General features: G+C 49.2%; 3 protein-coding genes across 3 annotated transcripts in view; 1 reads left to right on the top strand and 2 right to left on the bottom strand.

Annotated features, from left to right (window-relative positions):
- UBC (ubiquitin C) overlaps positions 1-166 on the bottom strand; it is a 3,459-nt gene extending 3,293 nt beyond the window's left edge. The window contains exon 1 of the mRNA XM_059487215.1: positions 38-166. The gene's annotated coding sequence lies outside the window, so the exon portion shown is untranslated. The remainder of the gene's footprint in view (positions 1-37) is intronic.
- Positions 167-6,915: 6,749 nt separating this feature from the next.
- Positions 6,916-10,073, top strand: CENPV (centromere protein V). Its single transcript, XM_059486841.1, has 5 exons — positions 6,916-7,148; positions 8,076-8,174; positions 8,917-8,986; positions 9,366-9,480; positions 9,808-10,073. Exons 1-5 carry the CDS (start codon positions 6,916-6,918, stop codon positions 9,930-9,932), a joined length of 642 nt encoding a protein of 213 aa, XP_059342824.1. The 3' UTR covers positions 9,933-10,073.
- Positions 10,074-10,173: 100 nt separating this feature from the next.
- Positions 10,174-22,081, bottom strand: part of PIGL (phosphatidylinositol glycan anchor biosynthesis class L) — a 53,347-nt gene continuing 41,439 nt past the window's right edge. Inside the window, exons 5-7 of the mRNA XM_059486840.1 lie at positions 16,456-16,487; positions 11,995-12,128; positions 10,174-10,985 (exon numbers count right to left, since the gene is read on the bottom strand). Of these exons, the coding sequence (XP_059342823.1) occupies positions 10,887-10,985; positions 11,995-12,128; positions 16,456-16,487 (265 nt within the window). The 3' untranslated portion in view covers positions 10,174-10,886. The remainder of the gene's footprint in view (positions 10,986-11,994; positions 12,129-16,455; positions 16,488-22,081) is intronic.

Genomic DNA, 22,081 nt, shown 5'->3' with positions numbered 1-22,081 from the left:
CCCTGCCCGCACCCCCCGTTCCCCTCAGCGCACTCACGTCTGCGGCTCTGAGCGATAGAGCTGTATAATACTTCCAGCGGTGCGAATCCTGCAATCTGCCGAGTGACGCACACCCGCCTTTATTTATAGGTCTGCTGGACACGCAGGCCACGCCCACCAAAACTAATGTGTCCCTCCGCCTCCCAAAGTAGTCCCCACGCAAAGTTCCCTGCTGTGGCGCGCACTCGCCTTTTCCCCGCTCCAATCCCTCTTCCGCAGGCAAAGGGGTCCCAGAGTTTCAGCGAGGGGGATCAGACCCTAAAAAATCGGCAAATTTCTGAGGGCGCGGATGGATCTGGGACCGTTTTTCGCCCTGGCGCTGCGACCAGGCGTTGGTGGGAAGACCGGGAAGTCTGGCGGTGATTGGTGGGGCTGGCTACAGGGCGGGCGCTGATTGGCTGCTCGGGCAGGGGCAGTTGGCGAAGGGCGGGGGCGGCGGGAGCAGGGAACGCTCTGGAAGGTTCGGCGCTGCTCGGCGCTGATTGGCCCGCGGTGAGGTCACGCTGTTGCTGAGGGGGAGCTGTTTAGCGGGGCAGATTTCGGCCGGGGGGGGGAAACTGAGGCCGTGAGGGGACAGCGAGGGGGATTAGGATGGGGATTGGGATTAATGACGGTGATAGGAACAATACTGGGGCTTCTTTAGCTCCTGCAGTGCTCAGGGAACAACCTGGCACAGACTTGGAGGAGAAGTGCCCTAAAAAGGGGGGGGGGTGACCCTTAGTGCCTGTGTTTTGTGACCCACTGCAGCCTCTGGCTAGCCCTTTACCCAGGATGGAGGAAAAAATGGCTTTTTCTCCATGGAAAAGCCCAGGATGGGTTGTAGGGCTGATGCTGGCCTATAAAACTGTGAGGAAAAGCAGAACTGAGTTAGCAGGGTTGGAAAAACAGCTTAATCCAGGAGGATTATGACAAACAGGAGGCTCTGGGTGTGACACGAGCCGTCCCCTCACGCGGCCCAGCCCCAGCGCTGCCCTGGAACGGGCTGGAGCTGGCTGAGCAGGTAATGCTCTTGATGTGAGCCTGCAAAACAAGCCCTGCGATGAAATGCTGACATTTGAAATTCAAATGGTTGTTTACTCGCCTCCAGAACAGGAAGCTTTGATCGGTTATGAAGCAGCCACTGTCTGTGAAGTGATGTGGAAACGTGCCTGGGGTTAATTAAACTTCATTATACCTTTCAGACTGGCTCTGAACTCATTTTGTGTCATATTAAAGATGGAGTGCACAAAATCCAAGATGGATTTTGTGTTTTTTCAGCAGCTTTATCTGCTGCTCCTTCAGTGAGGGCAGATGACCTTGTTAAATCCTCCACTCACAAAGCATCAGCACGTGTCTGACTGCCCAGATTCACTACAGAGCTGCTCTATTCCCCCCTAAAAACACCTCAAACCCAGACAAAAATACAAAACCACAAAAAAACCCCAAAAAAACAAACCCCGACAACAAAATCCTTTTGCTTTCCTTTCTCCTAACAGGGTTTCTTGCACCTCCTGATTCACAGTAAAAAGGAAATAAATCATCCTACCAGTAATTACTCAAAAATGCAGGAACAGGAAGAGAGAAAAATGGTAACTGCAAAGTTCAGACAGCTCCATAACAATAACCAACCTTGGAAATATTATTTTGGCTACATAAATTTAGGACAAAAGGCAGAGTTGAGCAATGTCCTGAGGTTTGCTCTGTGCTGCCAGCTCTGCTCAGTGTCTCCAGCACGGGTTTTGTTTGGGAGTGCCAAGGTGGCTGAAGGTTTGGCCTGGGCTCGCTGCACATCCCAGGCACTCTTCGCAGAGGAAAGGCCACAAATGACTAATATTTACAAATATGAAAGGCCACATCTGTAAAGCTGGAGATTAATGTAAAGCCTGGGCTGTGTTAAAGCACATCACACATTTACTAAGGATTTTAGGGTGCATATTTCTCTTTTTAACATTGCTCTAAATGGAGAAGGAGGAATTTCTGTAATTTTTCTTTCCTTTCTGTGTAAACCAGAAAGCACAGGAGCCCTCTCTTGTGTTTTGTTTTTTTTTCCTAAATATGGCTGTATCTATGGTGTGGCTGTACAAAGCACGTGCATTTAACAAACAACAGCTACTCTGCCTCTGGTAGCTCTTGGTGAATAAAAACCATTGAGCAGCTGACTCTGAACTGTATATAAATAAATGCAAAGCTGAAAACCCCAGAAATCTCTGTCTTGTGACTGCTGTGACCACAGGTGGCTGCAGCCTTTGCCAGGCCACGGGGCCTGCAGTTGGGAACAGACATTTCTTTTTAGAAGTGGGTCACTGGGCAGTGGTACAGAGCAACCTACTTTCAGGAGAGAAGGATCTGAGGTCAGGGAAATGTTTCCAAGGAATCTGTACATTCTGGAACACAAGCTGGGTCTGGTTTTTATGTAGGCTAATGTCCTAGCAACGAGGTATCACTTTTACATGAGGCAATCTGTTTATCTTTAGCTACCAGGTTTAGCTTGGGACAGCCAGCCAGGCCATCACAGGGTGTGTGGCAAGTCCAGTTACTGTTCTTTGTTCAGGCAAAAATAGGACTGCTTGCCACAGGGAAAAAAAAATATTTATATACATATACATATTCCTATCTCATAACATTACTCACACCTGCCTCTCACGGTGTATGATGCAGTTTAATTATATTTACAGCTATGGAGATAAATATTGTCTCCCTTTAGCAGTGCAGGGAGGTCCAGGCTTGGCTCAGGTTCCAGCCACGAGACAAACAGACCCGTGGCATGTCACTGCTTGTCCCCAAGCTGCCAGCCTGGAGGGTTACACAAACACTGAGTCAGAATTCACAGTACTGTGAGATCGACTGTGATATTCTGAGATTACCAAAAAAAGACAACTCCCTCGGTTTTTGTTTTTATAGCTTTATGCTAAAAATAAATTCACTAAACAAAGTTTTTAAGAAGTCTCCGACTTGAGGAGCTGAAAGAAGAAAAATAGATATTAAGAAAAACAAACAGATTGGTAGTAAAAGGATGAAAATTAGTGATACTCCTCTGTCTCCCTGTCTGTCTAAAGGGTATTTTAGCTTTGTAGGACACATGGGATTCAGCTTTCAGATCTGTGCTGCCACCATAAACAGGCTTGGGCAGCTCTGGGTGACCCAGAGGGACATGTGACAGCTCTGCTGGCAGGAGGCGTCCAAAGGGGATTTTGCAAAGGGCTGAAAACACAGGTTTGTGCCGGCGTGGTGTGCCAGTGAAAGCAACAGCTTTAACTAATAACTGGGTCTGTTCTGCAGCTCCTTGTCTGCATCTCCCTCCTGCCCGGGAATGGTTTGGATCCCATCCAAGCTGCAGTGCAGGGAGGGAGCTGCTTTGTTCACCTCCTCGCCTGCCTCTGAGCACGTTCAGCTTTCTGGGGCGAGGTTTTCCAGCAAAACAACAGAGAAATTCCTTCGGAAACAGGCAGACAGAAGGAGAAATGGCTGAAGAAACAGGCAGAAGAAACAAGTCCTAAACCACTGTTAATCATTGTTAGAGTGTTCAACAGAAGCTCTGTGACAGTGAACAAAAACAAACACCGCCAAGGCCGTTCTGAGCAGCCGGGGGTGTCACCTCCTGCGTTTTGTTTTCAGATCCAGCTCGGGTCCTTTGATGGTGAGGAAAACGTCTGGAATGTTTCCCCCTCCACCACAGGGAGAGTAAAACCCAAGCACAGCCATTTTCCCCCCTGAACAAACCACGTACTTCGAACCACCTCCGTTTTTTAAAGTGTGCTGTCAGCTGTACAGAACTCCTAGTTCCCTGCTTATGAGACATAAAAAAAAACATCCACAGTTCCTAATTCTCTTTCGCCCACAAACATGTAGCTGCTTTCAGTGCTGCTTTGGGGATAAAAATGCTCTGGCAGGCAGAATTTCAGTGCTGGCTGCGAGCCAGGGCTGCAGAGCTGAGTCATTGTTATACAAGCAGAGCTGGGATGGCACAGAAAAGCCCCTTTGTACTTTAGCACCGAACACGTCAGCCCCTGCTGGCCTCTCAGCATCACAAGACACCCACACAGAACCAACTGTAATTTACTGGACTTTTCCTCTCATCCACCCGTCATCTGTCTGGATATTTCTTCCTTTTCCATTTTGCCTCTCAAGCTTAACAGCAAATGGATTTTTCATCAAGCTGTTGGTCTCTCCTAAAGCCTGGCAAACATTGCATCAGCTCTGGAAGCAGTGAAATGAGAGCTGGTAACTCTGGGCACTGCCCAGGTGCTGCCCAGGTACACTGACAAAACAACATTTGACTGAAATTTGAATGAAATTGACTGAAATTTGACTGAAATTTAGGGCTTTCAGCTCAGAATATCTGTGACATTTATAATCATCTGGAGTTTCACTGTAAAGCTCTGGAATTGATTATTTATGTGAGACTCAGTTTTGTGTTCTGAGTCTTTCGTGATGAAATATGGAACAAATGAAAAAAGAGAAATTTATTTACTATGGCATTTTGCACTTCCATTTTTGTCCTCCACTTCTTTATTCTGAGATATCACAAGGGAACAGAATTTAGCTTCTCAAAAGAGCTTCTGCATTTAAAATAAAGTGAACTAATTGTGGAGACACACGGAGAGTGACAGATTTGCAGATATTACATAGAACTCACTCCAGTTTTCTCCTGGAGCTGCTTTTTAAAGTGCTCATGCTCCTGTCTTACAGAGGGTCATTTGTGTGAATTGACATAGCAAGCCCCTAAAATGAGCTCCAAAATTTCCCTCTGGCTGTCAGTGTGCTGAGCTCAGTGTTTTTGGGACAGGACAGACCATGAGTGGTGCTGGCCATGCCCGAGGGGAGGTGAATCCCTGCTGCAGCCAGCACGGGCTCCGTTTCGGTGCCTCCCCAGTTTCACCACAGTGACTTTTTCCTCCCAAAACACGAGGTGACTGACATGTAATCTGGTTTGAGCAAAGGTCTGGGAGGGGCTCAGATCAGCAGCTCCATGTGAATTTGTCACACAGGGTGTATTCTAGTGAGTAACCAGAGCAGAGGCTCACATAAGGGATAACAGGAAACTGTAACTCGGTGCCCTTTCCTATCATCAGAGAGCTGCTGAGCCACAGAATTCTTCAGCAAATCCTGGCATGTGCCATCTCAGAACACAGAGTCACATGTTTTTAAAGCTCTTTACCAGACAGTGCTGATGGATGTTTATTCATTACTGCCCTCCTGCTTTGCCATGTTCCTGGCTGCCACAGGACCCTTTGCCTCTCAGGACTCAGCTCACTTGTTTACATCTTTCCCCTTCTTGGAAAGAACAAGACATTAAGTTCTGTTGACTACAAATTCTTGATTATATGTCAAACAAAAGAAGTTTCCGGTCTTGCAATACTGGACACAAAGGTTTGCCTTTGGAGCGATTATTTTTTTCCCCAACTGAGTGTGACTTGGACATCTCCAAGTTTTGTACTTTTCCCAGCATCGATAATTTTACTTGAGAAACAGCACTGGATTTCAGTGTTCAAGACTAACCTTTTGTAAGACATTTAGCACTAAAGGGGTGATTTCACATTTTCCTATTTTGTTGGTGCTGTTATTTGCTTGATTGTTTTGGTTTTGGGGTTTTTTGTTTGGTTGGGTTGGGTTTTTTTGCTTTTTAAGGTATGTACTCTCTTATTTTCAAGACTTTGGTAACAGAATTAGTGAAAAGCTAAGTGAGAATCCTGTTAGAAGCCATTTCTCTGCAAAGCTTGCCACAATGACTTCAAACCTCAGGAAGGCCTAAACACATCCTGTGCTGTCACAGCAATGCTGTGTCTAAATGAGGGCTGTTCATAGCAGAGAAATGAAACACCACAATTCCAGCAGCACCTCGGCTCTGCTGAGCACCTTCCATCCGTGAACATGTGAGGCACCATGCTCAGAATGAGGGGAAAGCTTGGGCTCATGCTTGTGGATTACTGGCATGCCTGGCCTCAGCCCTGGAATCAGAAAATCAGAGAATCCTTCAGGCTGGGAAAAGCTTTGAAGATCAAGTGCAGCTGTTAACCAGCACTGCCAAGCACTGAACCACTGTCCCCAAGGCCACCACTGTCCCCAAGTGCCACATCCAGCAGTTTCTGGAACATTTCCCTGGGCAGCCTGTTCCAATGGCAGCAGAGCCAGGGCAGTGACTGTCCCTGTGCTGGGCACTGCTGAGGCCACACCTCAGATCCTGGGGTCAGTTTTGGGCCCAACTAGAGGGACATGGAGGGGCTGGAGCGTGTCCAGAGAAGGGAACAGAGCTGGGAAGGGGCTGAGGCCGCAGGAGGGGCTGAGGGAGCTGAGAAAGGGGCTCAGCCTGGAGCAAAGGGAGCTCAGGGGGACCTTGTCCCTCTCTACAGCCCCCTGACAGGAGGCTGTGGCGGGCTGGGATCGCGCCCTTCCCCTGTAACAAGGAAGGATGAGAGGATATGAGTGCCAGGGGAATTATAGGGTGGATATGAGGAAAAGATTTCTTCACTGCCTCGTTGTACCCTAGCCCCTTCGGGAGCCGCTGTGTCCCAGTGGCGCCCGGTGCCCTCCAGTGCCGCCGTGTCCCGGCTCCTCCCGTTTCCGCCGTGTTCCCTCAGTCCCTCCCGTAATCTCTCAGCACCCTCGTGTCTCCTCAGCCCCTCCCGTGTCCCCACTCGGTCGCACTGTGTCCCCTCCTGTGTCCCCTCAGCCCCTCCTGTTTCCCTTTCTGTGTCCCCTCAGCCCCTCCCGTTCTCACCCCCTCCCGTATCCCCGTATCCCTTCAGCCCCTCTGGTGTCCCCTCAGCCGCTCCTGTTTCCCCTTCCGGTCCCCTCCCGTGTCCCCTCAGCCCGCCCGTCCCCCCGGTGCCGCCGTTCCGCCCCCCGGGCCGTGCGCGTCGCGGGGGCGCCCCCCGGTGGCGCAGGCGGAGGCGGCGCATGGGGCGCGGCGCGGCGGGCGGCGCGCGGCGCTCCCGGCGGGCCAGCGCGGCCGCGGGCGGGACGCGCCGGGCCCGGAACAGGAATGCGGGGGGAAGCCCGGCCGGGGCCAAGGCGGAGCCCCCCGGGCCCGCCGTCATCGATCTGGGGGCGCAGAGCGGGCGCTGGGCCGCCTTCCAGGAGCGGCACCGGCTGAGCTGCGAGGAGGCGGCGCGGCTGCTGCTGGACGCGTAGTGAGTAACGGGGCCGGGGCCCGGCGCTCCCGGGACTCCGAGTCCCGCTCCCGGCAGCGTTCTCTGCACCGCGGTCCCGAGAGCTGCCCGGAACGGGCCCGGGGTGGGATGGGGAGGGGGCGCACGCACCACGGAATAAAAGCGGCTTTCCGTGCTAAAGCTGCCCGTGTTTTACTGCTCCCCATCGAAAATGCCCTTGGGGGCTCCGCCAGGCTCAGCTGCTAAATCTCCACCCATTTCCTGTGCTCGCTCCGTGCACATCAGAGCCGTCCGTGGGAGGCAAAATCTGGAAGGAAAATTTTTTTTCTTCTGCATTTAGCGATTGACCCGCACGGTGACCGCCCAGCTGCTGTGGAGGCGGCTCGGGGAGGGGGAGAAGCACAGGCTCAGAAATTCCTTGGTCATAAAGTTCCTTTGCAATTACAACCCAAAATAAAAGACATTTCAAATATTATGTAGAATCCACAAATCTCTGCTTTCTCCAGCTCTTAAATGGAGGAATATTAATGGTGTTGGAGGAAGTGTGGGGAAAATTGTGGGGAAATTCAGTTCTCAGTTCCAAGCAGTTTGTTTTGAGGTGATAGCCCTGGTTTCTGTGCAGGGTTTGTATGGACACAGCTCTAGGGTCAGCACTGGAGTGTGGTGGGGAGCTGGGTTGTACACAGTCCTCCGAGTGGTGCTCTTCTTTCCTTGTCACCATTTCAATTAAACCACAAAAGCAATTGCTGCAGAGGACAAAAGCCATCCTCCATCTCATTCTGACACATGTTATTAAATACATTTGAGTGGATATATTTCTTGGTGTTCTGCAACAGCTCAAGACAGAACTGAATAATGAATACATGAATGTCTTGTATAGCCCTACTGTTCTCTTGGGCAAAAACTAAGTGAGGAGGATCCTAAAAGCTCAGTTGTGTGTCTCTGCAGTGAATACAGGGGTTTGGTGAAGCACACTGGAGGCTGTCACTGTGGAGCCGTCCGCTTCGAGGTCTGGGCTTCAGCAGATCTGCACGTGTTCAACTGCAAGTGAGTTTGTCTGTTCCCTGTTCCCAGAGATGGATGTCAGCTCTCTGCTTTCCAACCTTAGAGCTAAAGATGAGACAGCTGCAGAACACCCTCTGAGCTGTTTCCACAGGATTTACCCCTAATTATGTCCTGATCCACTATGAGATCAGTGTTGGTGATTTCAGGTGCTCCTTTGGGCAGGACTTCATGTCTCAGCCAGGCTCACACAGAAAGTGTCAGGAGACATCTAATGAGTCCAGGTGCTCAGCCATCTGCTTTCTGTTTCCTCTCATGCAGGGGGCTCAAAGCACAGTGGTCTTTTTTTAACTTGTTCTTCTCAAGTGACATTACAGCTCTGACCACATGTGCCTCAAACTAAAACACTCTCTGGTTTCAGTAGTGACCCCTCTTTGCCTGCAACTCGTTTGCTCCCAGCTCATGGGTGAACTTTTGGACTTTACTTTCTTTTTTGCCAGGTAATGAACGTTGGCAGAATTGCCCAAGTGCGCTCTGAACCATTAAGTGGCTTTCTCAGAGCTAGACTTTGTCCTCAGGAGTTGTGGGTGAGGATCTCTTATTGGGGTACCTGTGAGGGCCAGTCTGTTCATGGATGTGCTTCACAAACACTACTGACACCACAAATCCACTTTTGCCACTTTCCTCTGAGCCACTCTAGCTTTCAGTGGGATTTCTGTTGTCAAGAGCTCAGATTGCTGCTCTACAACCTGTCCACTTCTAGAAAGGTCTGTTTTTCCTTTTACAGCTGCAGCATTTGCACAAAGAAACAGAACCGACACTTCATTGTGCCAGCGTCGCGTTTCAAGCTGCTCAAGGTAGAGTAAGCTCAGTAAGAGCATGGCCATGAGCACGAGCACTGTTACCCTCACAGAGCCAAGAACAAGCAGTTTTCTGCCCTAAGATTGGCTATTTGGGTGAAATTTGGGTGGCTATTTGGCTGCATTTTAAGCTGTCTGGGGTGGTTGTGTTAGTGCATCTTGTTTAGAGCTCTTGCAGTTGCCAGGCCTGACTGTTATGGACACGTGTCCATACAAAGCACAGGGGTTCAGGAAAGGAGCAGGAATGCACAGCTCTGTATCTCAAGCAAAGACAGGAAGGTGGCATTTTAAATTGTACATTTCTGTATTGTATCTTTCCAAAGTAATGAATCCATCTATTTCCATGGAAAACTTACAGTGCTTTTCCTTTCCTTAGGGTGCTGACAATTTGACAACTTACACCTTCAACACACACCGTGCCCAGCACACGTTCTGCAAGACCTGTGGTGTTCAGAGCTTTTATACTCCTCGTTCCAACCCTGATGGTTATGGTAGGTACAAAACTCTGTGCTAACCAGAGTTAACCACCAAATAAACCTTGGATAAAGATTCCATTGGATGCTGACATGACAGCAGTGAGCAGCATGTGTTCGAAGAGTTTGTTCCTAAAGGAACTGCAGTCTGAACCTGTAGCTCCTCCATAAAAAACAATCTTACCTATAATGTGTGGGCTTCTTCCTGTGACAGGATTCTCATCCAGGTTCCTCAGCCTTACAGCAATAGCACTTTCAATTCCCTGAGATGCCCCAGCCATGGATGGAGCAGGCATCTCCCACATTTTATGAAAAGTGGGTTTCTGTGTCTCTGTTTTTCTTTAGGAATCGCTCCCCACTGCCTGGATGATGGCACTGTGCAGACCATTATCACAGAGGATATCAATGGCAAGGAGTGGGAGAAGGCAGTGAGGGAACATAAGACCATCAGAGACATGTCAAAACCCTGACACACTCTCCCAGCAGCCTTGGGAGCACTGCCATGGAACTGCAGTCTGGGCTTTCCTGGGTGATGGTTGGTGAAATCAATGTCTAATTATTGTTAGCTGTTCTCTGTTTCTTAAATAAATCTTTCTATGCTGATTGTCTCATTCCTTTGTGACATTCAGTTTTCAGACTGCCTCTGCTCTGTAAACCAGGGTTGCTGGTTTGGCACGTTGCCTTTAGCTGTGTTAAAGTTTAAATCACAATACAAAAGACTTCATTAGAATCACTTGCACATCATTTCTGTGTCCTGCTGAGACTCTTGTGAGTTGACCTTGAGCCCTGTTCTGAATCAAGAAGAAAAGCTCATATTTCAGGAGGTAAAAGTGAAGGTGGAGCCTGCAACACAATGTGTATAAAAGAAGCAACAGCAAACATCAGTGCAATTAGAAAAAATTGCATGATTTCTGGTGTTTTATTCAATAGCTTTGGATTTTTAAAGTTCTGACTGAATAACAAAGATGTTATGGTTGTGGTATCTGTGGAGATAGCATGAGCTTTGGAAAGTTACTCCTGATAGCTGGATCTAACAAAAGCACCTAGGGAGAGTTGCCAAGCAGTCCTTGCAGTTGGGGAAACAGTTTGTGCCATATCTTCTCCAATGCAGAATCCTCTGGAGCTTGGCTCCCAATTAAAATTAATCCAAATTTCTCATCTTATTTAAGCTTCTATGATGAGAATATAGAGTAGCTATAGCCTGTTCTCAGGCTTTAGCCCTGTTCTCAGTGTATCAGGTGACAAGATGCTCAGAAGGAGGCTCACCCAGCCTGTAGTGTGCAGAATGCCCCACAAAGAGCGCCCCATCCTGTTAAGCACTTAGCACAGGAGCTTTCCCGAGTCCTGGGCCTGGGGCAGTGCTGGTTTTGCTCATCCTTTGCTCATCCTTTGCTCATCCTTTGCTCATCCTGGGGTGGTTCCTGTCAGAGCAGGCGCAGGGAGTTGAGCACCAGGTACCGTGAGAAGAGCAGGTAGAGCTGGCGGTACGCGAGGAGCTGGCTGCGATGGCACCGCATGGCTCTCTAGGAGGAGGAGAAACAGGGCACAGAGCATGACAGAACCTTCCAGAGCTGCTGTGGGGGCTCTGTGCCCGTTTTTAGCACAGCCTCTTTTCAGTGAGCAGGGAGAGGCAGGGCAGGCTGCCTGAGCTCTGGGCCTGCCCCCGAGGCTGCTGTTGTGCTGCCTGATGCTCAGAGGGTCCTGCTCCAAAGGACACTTCATGTGGCACTTCTGTCACTTCTAACTCCTCCTCCCCACGTGAGCTCAGGCCTGGGGGAGTGTTCACATGCTGGGAAGCAGGAGCCTGATAAGTGTGTCTGGGAACATCTCTGCTCCTTCTGACCACACACTGCCAGCTGCATCTGAGCCTATTTATAGTGCATTAGCCTAGAAAGGTCAGATTTCAGGAACAAAAATACATGGGAATAATGAACACCACCTTTATCCAAGCTGTTTCCATAAGTAACTTATCTTTTAACATCCTCAGAAGCAGGAAAAGTCTGTAATTTGTGAATTAACAGCACTGCTTGCTGGGTAAATATTTTCATGCTGCTAATCAGATTCTGATATAGGGAACTGTGGAGTAAATGTGTGAGATCCTATGCAGCAAAATAGTTTAAAAATGTACAGTAAAGGAACTTGTGAAGAGCTTTGGGCCACAAGTTCACAGGCTGTTTCCATCTTTAGTGATCAAGGATGCTGTTCCTGGCATGCAGTCATGCCAGGCTTTCACAGGCCACTCACGTGTTCAGAATACTGTGTTGGATCCAGTTTGAAATGCATCCTACATCCTGGGGAGTGTAAAACTCAGTGCCCTGTGATTATCTGAGCTGCAAATCCGCTCAGCCCTGTCCTGTCACACAGGACATGAGGTAACCTGGCTTTTCCATGTTTCTAAAATCACTGCAGACATTCCTCAGTGACATTTCTAACCCATGGATGACACTACTGGCATGCCCTGGGAATGTGACTAAAGTGCTCACAATGAGGATGAGCCACGCAAACAGGTCAGGCAGGTGCCACTCATCTCACCTTGGCTTGTTCAGTCTCCTCCTCTGTGAGGATGAAGAGTTCATCCCTGGGCAGGAGGCAGGAAATGAGGACATCCAGGAAGGAAATGTATTTCCTGAAGAGATTTACTGATTCCAGCACGAGCACACGGCACCCTACACAGAGAAAGAGAATAAATATTTCAAACCAGCAGCATTCTTGTAAGGTGCCCTTTTCTCCAGGCTCAGCAGCTCTTTGCAGCTTCCCTGTGCTGCTGGCCTTGGGAATAATTTTTGTGTAAAGGGGGAACAACTTCTGATGCTCCCACCAGGATTTTTTTGTGCCCAGTGCACATCAATGACCATTTGTATTGGCTGTTATTCTGTATGTGACCCTTTGTACTGGTTCTTGTTCTGTAATAGCCTGTAGAAAGCAAAGCTAGCTTTGAATATCCCAAAAACTGGGTGGTTTTAAATTCTTCCTGCATAATTAGGCTCAAAAAAATAGGAGTAGATGATTCTCTGAATGCTGACAGTGTATCATATAATTGAATTTTAAAACACTAGTTTCTGGTTCAGCTACCAAAATGAAATTCCATCTTTCTACTCCAGTTCTTAGCTACAGAATAAATATTTACAAGCCTCAGGAATAAAATATTAACTCAGGCAGGCAGTAACACTTTAACAGAGTTCCTGAATTCATTGTTCAGATGTTTGTGATGAAGCAGATGAGGGTAACATGGTTCAAGACTCTGCTGATGTTGAAGGGTTTTTTTTTTTTTTTCTGTTTCAAAGATCCCTCTGAACTCAAAAGTTAATTGCTATTTTTTTTTTACCACGGCTAAATTGTCTTCACTGATGAGTTCAGAGCTACTGATGGTCCTGTTAAGAGCCTGCAGCTCTCAAGGGAGCTGCTTTGGGATTTCCTTGGCTTGGCAGCTGCTGTGATTATGTTCCACACCTCCCACATTGTATTAAAGCTTGACAGAAGAGGCCAAAGTCACAGTTTACACAGGTGGGCAGAGATGCAATTCGATTGGCAATGAGATTTCCTCCAGTGAGCCCTGAAACAGTGAAATTACACAGTAGAGACAGAACAAAGCTCTCATGGATCCCCTCTGGCACATCACCAGCATCTTTCAATTCCTTTCTTTCTTTTCTTTTCTCCAGGGTTGTTGTTCCAACTTTTCAACAGCCTCTCCCACTCTCCAAAGTTACCTGGCTAACTCTTGATTTCAGCACCGCAGAGGGCTGTCCATCGAGGGGACACGGGGACACTGGGGGAGCTGGCTCCCAGCAGGTGACACAGAGCGTCACAGCAGTGACTCCTCCTGCTGTGGGCAGCAAGGGGCAGGGATTGAGCATTCAGGACAATCCGGTGCGGAGGATCCGCGCTGGGAGCGGCGGGCGCTGCTCGGGAGCCGCCGGGAGGTGGCGGCGTCCGCCGGCCGGGAGGGACCCGGAGCGGGACCCGCATCCCTTGGAGCGCTGCCCTCAGCCCCTCCTGTGTCCAGAGCCGTGTCCCCAGTGCCCTCAGGGTCACGGAGCAGCGCTGGGACGTGCGGGAATGCGGGGATTGGGAGCGGCACGGCCCGGGCACTTCCTGAGCTCCAGCGGAGCCCCCGTGCCGCTGCCAGCCCGCCGGGACACGGCACAGGCAGGGGGGACAGGCAGGGCTGCCACCGGCCCCAGCTGCTCTCCCCGGGGATGCTCTGCAGGCACAAGTGCTGCAGTCGCACACAGAAGGGCCCTGACACTCCTTTAATCCCACTTGGAGAATTTCTTGTCCGCAAATAGCAAACGTGGAAGGAAATCTGTGATGTGCCGTGAGTGGGGGAACCGTTCTTCCCCTTGCTCTGCAGAGATCCTCTGGGCTGCTGCTGGGGCAGTTTCAGAGGGAAGAATTAGCACAGTGCTGCTGTCAGCATTCCCAATGGCACCTGTTTGCTTTTCAAACATCTTTCCTTTCCTGGATGGCTTTAATGGACTCTAGCAATGCCACACCAATTCCTACTCACAGTGATAGGAAGAGAGGGCTGGCACCATTCTCTGAAGCTTGGGCTGCTCTTTTTAACCAAATGTGCTCTCCTTTTCCTCAATTTTTTTTCCCTGAGAAATACTAATTTGTGCAGCAATTGCACCCTTTTGTTCCCCAAAGCTCAGCAATAAGGACTCAAAACCATGGCAAGTGATTTCAGCATGGATGGCTCTGACCTGCCGGGCCCTCCTCGGTCAGATCAGGTGAAGTGGTGGCATCCAGGTCCCCAAAAAGAAGGGCACTGTGAGAGCCCTCTGTGACACTGATCCAAGCAGGATTTCCATATGCTGACAGCAAAGCCTGCTCTGCATGGCAATGTGAGATGAAATGAAGCAGGGAAGGAATGTACAGTCCAGGGGGAGATGGAAAAGGGTTCAGAGAAACAGGCTGCTCCCTGCCAAGCAGGGTGAGAGCAGTGCTGCCATTGAGGAGTCCTGTGACACCAGCAGGTGAAGCTTTGCAGAGCCTGCCGTGCCTGTGACCTGGGCAGGATGGGATTAGCAGTGTAATGCAACCTCTCCAGGTTGGCAGAAAGGGCAGGATCAATATAGCTCATGGATTAGGCTGAGAATAGAAGTGAGTGAAGCCTGCAGCCTGCTCAGCTTGGCTTTCCACTTCCAAATCACTCAGGCAGCAAGGATGCCTAGAATGAGCTCCTGAGTGAGCACGGTGTGTGCTGCAGGCCTGCACTGCTCCTGATGGAAGGAGGCACAGGTTCTGGTTGTAGAACACTGGGTGTAGCAGGAAGGGCCAGTGGCAGGGTGGGAGCACATCCAGCAGTGCTCTTGGCTCCTTGAAACAACTGCTTGTGCCTGGGCTGGAGAACTCGGTTACAAATTATAAAAAGCCTGTTGTGTTTGTGCTGGCTAAAGGCATTAGAAAGCAGAGCAGGATATTTAGGGTGCTCATTTGCATATCTCTGAGGCAATGCAAGGCTTAGCTGGCTTTTGCATTTGCAGGGAGATTTTCTGTGGATTCCCTGATCACATGGGCTTACACAGGCTCACCCACAAACAGCTCCCTCTTCCCAAGAGCAGCACAGCACTTTTGCATGGCCTGAACATGCCTTTCAGCTCCATCCAGACAGCCTCAATCCCACATCACCCTTGTTTCATTAAGCCCCTCTGGTGCACAGCCCTGCACGCCTGCCAGATCAAATTATAAATACTGGGAATTTCAATGAGACTGGAACTATATTTGGAAAGGCTTAGCATAAGCAGCAGCATGGGAGCTCCCCGTTCCTTTGGTGTTTGTAGGTCATGTCAGATGTGATGTAATCAGAGCAGCAAGGCTTGCACAGAGCTCCAGCAGCCTCTTGATGCTGCTGGAGAAATGGAAATGTTCTCTGTATGTGGGTCTGTGTCAAACCTGAATGGATTTGAGGCACAGCCCATATTCAGGACCAGAGTGAAACCTGCATGAGCAGCACATGAAAGTGGCTCAGTGTGGATGGGGCCTGACAGCCAGCAGTGACATCAGCCACTGCAGCCCCTTGTCCTTTGTGCTGCACACAGAGCTGTGCTGCAGCCCAAGGCTGAACAAAGGAAAGGTCCCAGGAAAGAAGCTGGCACTAGCACTCCTCTTTCATGGACTGGGGAATGAAGGGACTGGAGTCAGAGCTCAGCTTAAGGGCATTCTGCCATCCTGGCTCATGCTGTCTCATTAGGCCTGCAACTTCCTGCTAGCAGAGAATTAAAACTGATTTGCTGTGACTCATTCAAATCCTACAATGATTTGGGAATTAGCATTAAAGGAACATAGCCTGGATGGCTGCTGAGGGAGCAGGAGAATGACTGGGTGGGCCTGGCTGAGCCACCTTCCTATGCTCTGTCCAAACAGCTGAGTGACAGCTCTGTGCTCAAAAAGGTCCCACACATTTGTCCCTGGGCAGGCACTGTTTGCTGGAGATAAGGGCTGCAGCTCTGCTCTAGAAAAGGAGCAAACTCCTTCTGTACTTTGTTTCTTTCCTTTCCCTGCTGGTACAGAGAATTTCTCAGAGATTCTTGCTCATGGTGGAAGAAGCCACTACAGTTTGTTATGCCACTGCAGATTTCAGATTCCTTTCTGAGCAGTTTGGTGGACGCCTTATTTGCTACATGCAAATATTTTTGGCTAAGTGGGTAATCATTGCTAAGGCTTGTGTCACAGAAAAGGAAAAAGGCTTGTAAGCAGGATGTGACCAAAAACTGTGACTAAGCTGAGGGACCTGGAAAGAGCACTCAAATTCACCCAAGAGGCACAGGCCAGACACTGCATCACACCACTGAGGCAGGACAACCCCAAGGGACTGAAAAGTGACTGTAGAGAAGCCTGAACTGGTACAAAATTGCAGGAAGATAAAAGTTCAGCTGTGGGTTTCATCTACAGTGCAGGGGGGAGTTGGGCAGCTGGAACCTGGACACAGCAGGGATGTCAAGGACTGCAGGGTGGGGATGTGGGGTGGAGGGGAGGTGATGGAACTCCTACCTTCAGGTAACTTCCCCTCTGAATGCAGGTACCTGTGAAAGAAGAGATACAAGGGGTCAACACTCAGTGGAATGACTCAAACTCTGATTTAACAGGAATAAAACCTGCACATTAAACCACGGCTTTTCATTGAACACCCAGTGACAATGGCCAATCTTGTGAGAAACTTCAGGAGCCCACACTGGTGGACTCAGGCAGGGCTAAACCTCATTCCCCACACTATTCTGCCACTCTTTCCCTCATCCTGCCTGCTGGGACACACCACAAACAAGCTCCATAAATCAAATTCACTCTCAGACTTCCCAAGTGAAACGCAAGAGGCTGCCAAAGGCTGTTCAGCCCTGGGAGCACCTCTGGCTCTGCTGGCCATGGGAATTGTCTCAGTGGCTGCTCCTCTTTGGGCACCAGCTCTTTGTTTCTAACCCAGGCTGGCACTGAGACATCTGAGAAGCAGCTCTGGCTTTTGGCTCACCAAGACTTTGATCCCTTCATGACTTTGTCCTGGGAAGTCTCTGCAGCAAAACAGAACAGGAGAACCAAGGATGGGAGATGAGAATGGTGGTGGCACTTCCATCAGCAAGTGTAAGCAAATGGCCCTGGGATGGTGAGGACATCAGGGGGTGTTCATTTCAATTCCTTTCTAAATTCTCTTGTTTTCCCTGCTCATGGCTTTGGAGCCCTCCTGGATTTGGCCCACAGCAGGGCTGGGAAGCAGCAGGTCTCCAGCAGATGGCACTCAGGGCTGTCCCACACCCAGCCCTGCTCTTCCAGGAGAAAAAGACATCCAAACAATGGAACATTTGCCAAAAGGAGAAAGGAAATAATAATAAAAAAAAAGTTACTTAACCCTGTGTAATATTTAAAGAGATTGTTATCATCTAATAGTGGTGTATCTGACAAAGGACAATGTGCCAGTTCATGTGTAAATCAGCCAGGATAAAACATGCATTATATGTAAACTGCTGTGTTTCTCCAGTCACTTTCAAACTAGGATTATCTCTGGCTGTTGGTTAAGTTCAAGGAAAAGGATTAGCTACACAGGCCTAGACAAAATAGGAAGCACGGAGTGATGAATACCCAATGCAATACAAAGCAGAAGTCAAGCCAGAAATGCAGGTCATGACAGAACTCAAACAGCAATCAGAAAACATATTTAAACAGATTCTCCTGCCAGTGGTGTCCTCTGCTCCAGAGCTAGAGCAATGCCATTTCCTGCTAAACAATGGCCTTGGAACAGTGACTTGGCCACCTCCTGGTCCACTCAAGCCTTACTCTGACAAATACTGTTAAATGTTGCCTTGTAATTTAAATATCTCCATGAATATCTGCTCTCTCTTCTACCAGAGGTTTCTTCCCCCACAAGTGGAATCTGGCCACCCAAAGAAATGATTCAGCACTTGGTCCAGTTAGTAGGGTGGGAAACTTTTAGAATAAGCTTGGAGAGATAAAGCAGTGAGTGGTTGTGAAATTTGGCAAGCTCTGAAAGCCCAGTGTCTGTTCTGGGTGTGCTGCTCTGCCATGGAGGCACCTTCAAAGCCTTGAGCTACTCCAGGAGGGAACTAATAATAACAACTCCTGTCACTGGAAACAGGAGTGAGAGATCCAGCTCATGTGGAAACAATTCAGAGGAGCAGGGAGCATCTTCAGCAGGGAAGAAAAGTGTGATTCAGCAGTAAATGAAGGAGTTTGTGCTCGTGTAAAGGTTCAGGGAGACACAAACTGTGTTTGGTTACTGAAAGCTCCTCAAAGCTGCTGCCAGAAGATCTGTCACTCATCTGGAGGAACAGGCATGAAGAAACTGCATCTCTCCTCATCCTTTTTGTCCCAATCCAAGTGCTTCAGTTCTCAGCAAGGCTCAGTGCAGAGCCCTGGGAACGGGCTCCACCCAGCTCTGTGTGCAGAGGAATTGCAGCCTTGCTCATTTGTATTTCTCTGTGGTTGCAGAGAGAGAAACACGAAGCTCTACCTCCTGCACACGTTCACAAAATGAGCCAATCCTCTCCCAAATCCATCTTCTCACTCCCATCTCCACCCTGCTGGAGAGTCTCCATGGGACACTTCCAAGTAGGGGAGAGGTTGCAGCTCTCAGTTGTTGCCATTTTGGGAATGTTGTTTTACAGATTGGACTTGCTGTGGTTTGGTCGAAATGAAAGAGTTTGGCATAAAAACTCAAAAAGTAAAACACAGGCTCTTTTTCAGGATATTTTTCCATGTGGGTGTTTTGTTTTTTCTTCCCGGAGAGACTTTTTATAATCCTTTTTAAACACAAAGTGACCTAAGGTGGCTCATTCCCACCCAGTGCCCAGGTGCCAGAGCCTGGTGGTCACAGGGCACCTCTCCTGCAATGCCTGTGGTGGGTTCAGGTCCAATGTGAGACTCTCTGCAGTGGAGAATTTGGGAAGCCATGAGACATCCAAAGGCTCCAACCATTTCTGCCCTGCAAGATCTCAGCCCCAGCTCCTCCCTCAAGGCCCTGCTTTGAAGGCTCTGCAGCCACCAGCTCCATCTGCTCAGCAGAAACACTGAAATGGCCCAAACTGCAGGACTGAGCTCCCAATTTCCCTGTCTTCACTCAGGCATGCTCAGGAAAGGTGTGAGTGGGTCAGCTCCTCTGTGGCACTGAGCAGTGAAACCTCCCAGGCTGTTCCAAGAAGGAACAAGTCCAGATGGAGCTGAAGCCTCAGTGCTGGAGAGCACAGAACTCCTCTGGGGCCCATGTCCACGAGGGTGTGTTACAGTTTGGGTGATGTTCTGTTTGATGAGAAGCTGTTCATTGAATTCAATGACTTCACTCTCCAAATAGTTTCCCAAGCCAGAGGCAAAACCCTTCACTGAACTGACTGCTGGCTGCTGTGGAGCACTGGGGAAATAGAGTTTTGAAGAGCATGGCAAAGAATGGATGTCTTAAAGCTGCATTGGGGCTCCATTTAGGATCCCAACCTCTAATCTGCCCAATTAATCTGATGAAACAGATGTGAAGGAAGAAGAACAGGCAGTCTCCTCGGAATCACAGACACATTAGAAGAATATCCTTGCCAGATGTTGGATGTTTGCTCTCTGGAATGCCTCCTCCCTCCCTAGCTGGATTTTCTGGCTCCATTTCCATGCACCCTGAACTACACCATGGAGCAGCACTCTGTACAACACTGCTCAGGCTCTCTGTGCTAACACCTGGGGCAGTGGCAAAAGATGGTTCTGCCAGTGACAATCCAGATGTTCCAGCTGCCAGAGCTGTCCTGGCTATGTGCTTTGGGCCTTGCACTCTCTGGAGAGGAATGTGCAGTGTCACTGCTCCCCTCACTGTGACACAGGGAAGGACATCCCCTGAGGCTGCTTCTTTGGAAAAAAACCTTTTTAGGGGGAATCCCTTCCGTGCTGGTGCTCCATGTTCAGCTTTAATCCTGATGGCTCTCAACAGTGTCATGGAAGGGCACTGGGATGAATGAACTTGGTCAAATGAAGGAATGAGGGAAAGGGATAAAGGAAAGAGATAAAATCTAGAACTACACACCCAGCTATGGGATAAATGCCAGGGCAGAGAGCTTTGAGGGAAGTCTCAAGGATAGACAGCAGAGTACAATTCTGTCTCAGCCTTATGGGGACAGTCTGGCTGCAACCACAGCCATCACTCATAAGCTCCCCCAGGACATTTAAGATCAGTAAAACAAGTGAGAAATGCATGGGCTGTAGCTGCTGAAAGGAGAGAGAGACCTCCCAGCCCCACACTGTAAGAAGGCACCAAATAAAAATGGTAAATGGGATATCCTTCACTTTTATCAAGCTAATCACCCAAACCCAGCTTCCTCCCTGTCCTTTCAGACCTGGGTTTTGGAATTCCACAGAAGCTCACAGCAGAACTGAGCTTTGCTGGGGTGGGATGCAGTTGGTGGCCTCTGAGCATGGCTCCCACCAAGTGGGACTGGCTGGACACTGCTCCCCTTTGTTTCCATGGATTTACAGCTGGCATTTACCCAACCCTCCCCTTCAGGGAGGCTCAGTGCAGCCCTCTGCACAATGTCCCTGGAATTGGCAATTCAGGAGTGGGGCTTTCAGTGGCCAGGCTGGGACATGGCAGTGCCACAAGGCATTGGTGGCACTCAGGCTGCATCCTAATCCACTGCTGAGTGATAAAGCTCCCAAATATCATTTCTGCACAGCCTCATTTACAACCTGCCACAGAGCTGGTGAATGTTCACAAACATCCTGCAGGACTGGGAGGTGTTTTTCCAAATGGAACTGACGAGAATAGGCTCAGCTAATGATTCCTTGATGTAGCTTTTTATATGGCATCATTGATAGAAGTTTTATGGATGCAGTTGCTATAACAACATAATGCACAGTGGTTAAATATAGCAGCTCCTATTTTCCACTCAGTTTGCTCTGCCTTAAGCAGACAAGACTATTCTTTTCTGTTCTAGCTGGGATAAAATGGATTTGATAGCTCACTAAAGAAAACAAGTGGTACAGTCCTCCCTCCTCCTCCTCACAAAGATGATTCCTCTCCATCCTAAGCAAGCAAACAACAAACCAAACAGCCCCCCATTTGCCAGGCTCCTGGGCAAGAGGGGCTGTTTAAAATCAAAATGCACAGTGACTCATGCAAAACTAAACCACCTTGATGTTACATGTGATCTCAGTGCAGGCACTGCCATTTCAGAGTGCAGCAAAGAGAGGTTCTCCAATGTTCCTGCCACAGAGTATTTACCAAGCTCATTACACAGTGCCTTGTGACCAGCCAAATGCTGAGGGGATAGAGTGACCTGGGTGTCACTCAAAACCTGCTCTTCCTTGAGGATGAGTGTAAAGGATCCAACCTCCCATGGCAACAGGGAAAGCTCCTGTTTTGGGGGATAAAAGAGGATGATGTTGCCAAATCAAGCTACAGGAGATTGCTTCCAGTCCTCCCTGCTTTGCTGCAGTGGGTTTTTCTTGGGTTTGGGTTGGGTTTTTTTCTGTCTGGAAGCCAGAACTGAAATACTCCCAGAGGAGACTGAAATCAAATAGTAATTTGTGTTTCTCTTCCATCCTGTTTTTTCTTTTTTTTCCCTTGCAGAAGAACAAATCCATCCTTGAACCCTGGCATTTCCCAGTTCCTCCCAGATCTGAAGGCCAGACAGGCACACAGCAGCAGCTGGACTCCTGCAAGCTGTCAGGAGGAAGGCTGCTGCAAGGGAAAGAGCTCATTTCTTCTGAGCAGCTCCTGCTCCTTTGAACATAACCTCTGTTCCAGACGCTGGAAAGAATATTTATGCCCTTAGCAGACAATACTGAGCATCTGCTCACTACGACCATTTCCTGAACTGCTTTATTCCTTTTGAAGCTGTTCAATAATTTGCACCTCCTGAAGTGAGGAGTTGTGAGGGGTCTCAGAGCCTGTTCCAGCTCTGCTGTTGCAGAAATTAATCTCATGGAAGTGGGCACAAGCCTGTCCCCTAGAGACTGGGAGCATCCAAAAGGGCTGAGGATCACTGCACCAGCTTCATCCTTTCCTCCATTTGCATAGTGAAGGCAGAAACCTGCAGGACTTGTTTAAAGAAGGTTAATAAATACATTGCAGATGATACCTGGAGGGGAGAGGTCATTTGCCTTTCCCTTGCCATGCAGCCCTGGGGCCCCAGGGGCAGCC

This window comes from Ammospiza nelsoni, chromosome 21 (genome assembly GCF_027579445.1).
Source record: "Ammospiza nelsoni isolate bAmmNel1 chromosome 21, bAmmNel1.pri, whole genome shotgun sequence".
NCBI classification, from domain to species: Eukaryota; Metazoa; Chordata; class Aves; order Passeriformes; family Passerellidae; genus Ammospiza; species Ammospiza nelsoni.
This window is presented reverse-complemented; position numbering and strand designations above follow the sequence as displayed.

What these genes read in the sequence shown, in the direction of transcription:
- CENPV (XM_059486841.1), top strand. Translation starts at nt 6,916, where the DNA reads ATGGGGCGCGGCGCGGCGGGCGGCGCGCGGCGCTCCCGGCGGGCCAGC. An exon ending in CGCGTTTCAAGCTGCTCAAG is followed by an intron (nt 8,987 to 9,365) that starts GTAGAGTAAGCT and finishes TCCTTTCCTTAG; the next exon opens with GGTGCTGACAATTTGACAAC. An exon ending in TTCCAACCCTGATGGTTATG is followed by an intron (nt 9,481 to 9,807) that starts GTAGGTACAAAA and finishes GTTTTTCTTTAG; the next exon opens with GAATCGCTCCCCACTGCCTG.